Source organism: Populus trichocarpa, chromosome 3 (genome assembly GCF_000002775.5).
Source record: "Populus trichocarpa isolate Nisqually-1 chromosome 3, P.trichocarpa_v4.1, whole genome shotgun sequence".
In the NCBI taxonomy this organism is placed as follows: Eukaryota; Viridiplantae; Streptophyta; class Magnoliopsida; order Malpighiales; family Salicaceae; genus Populus; species Populus trichocarpa.
In genome coordinates this window covers 11,334,939-11,336,436 of record NC_037287.2, presented here as the reverse complement: position 1 = coordinate 11,336,436, position 1,498 = coordinate 11,334,939, and the positions used below count along the sequence as shown (strand labels likewise).

The 1,498-nt window shown below is 37.9% G+C and overlaps 1 protein-coding gene across 1 annotated transcript; it reads right to left on the bottom strand.

Annotated features, from left to right (window-relative positions):
• Window positions 1-451: 451 nt before the first annotated feature.
• On the bottom strand, window positions 452-1,042 carry LOC18096921 (putative invertase inhibitor). The gene has a single exon (XM_006385537.3). The coding sequence runs from the start codon at window positions 1,040-1,042 to the stop codon at window positions 452-454; it is 591 nt and encodes a 196-aa protein (XP_006385599.1).
• Window positions 1,043-1,498: the final 456 nt, after the last annotated feature.

Below are 1,498 nucleotides of genomic sequence, written 5' to 3'. Positions count from 1 at the left end.
TGACTTTTAAGGAAGAAACACAAGTCAACTAAGTTTTTAGGTACATGCAACATGAGACTTGCACTGGAGAAAGGATTTGCATGGTAATAATAAGGTAATTTATTCTATATATTACTGAATTTCTTTTCTATTTTCTTGTTGCCTGCTATTCGTAAAACTTAGAAGTTAGAATTTCCCATTCTATCTTCTTATCTTCTTTTTCTTTCCTTCTTTATTTATGGGAGAGCATCTAAAGCTCCTGCGAAGATCCAGTATAGTGGATCCTTATAGAATCACTTAAATGACCATGAATAAGAAGAAAGTGCTAGGTCGCTACAAGCTGGCAAATTTGAGAACAATATATTGCCATCTCCATGGAGCTAACTATAATCAGAGCAAGGACTTATAAGAAGTTTATTTTGATAAACGTTGATGGGTGAGGTATTCGCAGCGCATAAATAGTGCAGCTGAATTATTTACATACAGCTAGACTGAGCATGTGAATGATACACAGTGCTATATCAGATAACTGGAAGAGATTGTAATTCTCTTCTGTCAATGGAGAAACCACTCCTGTCTTATCTGAGAACCCTTCTTCGCAGGTGGTTGATGCTTCCATAACTGCACTCACCTTCACGTTAGCGACACTATAATGTTCTGTCAGAAATGCTGCCACACCATCTACTATTGTCACAAGAGCATCTGCATATAGTTCCAAACAATCCTGTAAGGCAACCAAGGCAAAGCGGTCTAAAGTTCCATAACTCAACAAGTACTTAATGGTTGAAATGGTGTTGGTTGCATTTTCTAGAGCTAGTTCCATGCCAATTATTGCTAGTCCGTGAATATTTGTCACATGGCTGACGGGAATTGCTTGGAGAGAGCTTATACAAAAGTCATAGCTGAAAGTTTTGGAATATTCCTCCGCACATTTTTTGCAGGTTCGGTTTGTTATATCGATGGTCGAAGCATCAAGGGTTGAAATGCTATTGTTAGGAGTAGGAGTTACTAAGAAGAAGAAAAGGAAGCAAAGAGCAATGGAAGAGAAAGAGATGTGCTTCATTTTGATCTCTACTTGACATTTGCCGGTCTATTTTGTTTATATAAGCATATAGTTTTAGACAAGGAGTGGCGTGTGCAAAATGTTTCAGGGGAAGCTTCCGATTCAGTCAGGGTAATCGATTCCTTTCTACTGATGAGAAAACAACATGGCCAATATTTTGAAAACATGAGGAGCTTTTAGCTAAATCTTAAAGGAAAAGATGCCGAATGAGTTCTGAGAATTGTTGGACACAGGATCATGCACAGGTATAAATACGTCTATATATTATGGGAGGGGAGATCTAATAAAGGAAGCTTCCGAGAAGGTCACTAGTGCGAAAGAGTATACGGAAATAACTTGAACTGCAATCAGAAAAATGTAAAAACAAAGTATAAGAGAACCAAAAAAAAGGGGAGGATGGTTTTTTCAAGAGGAATGAAGATGCACTGCTTGAATGCCAACTAGCTACCCTAACAG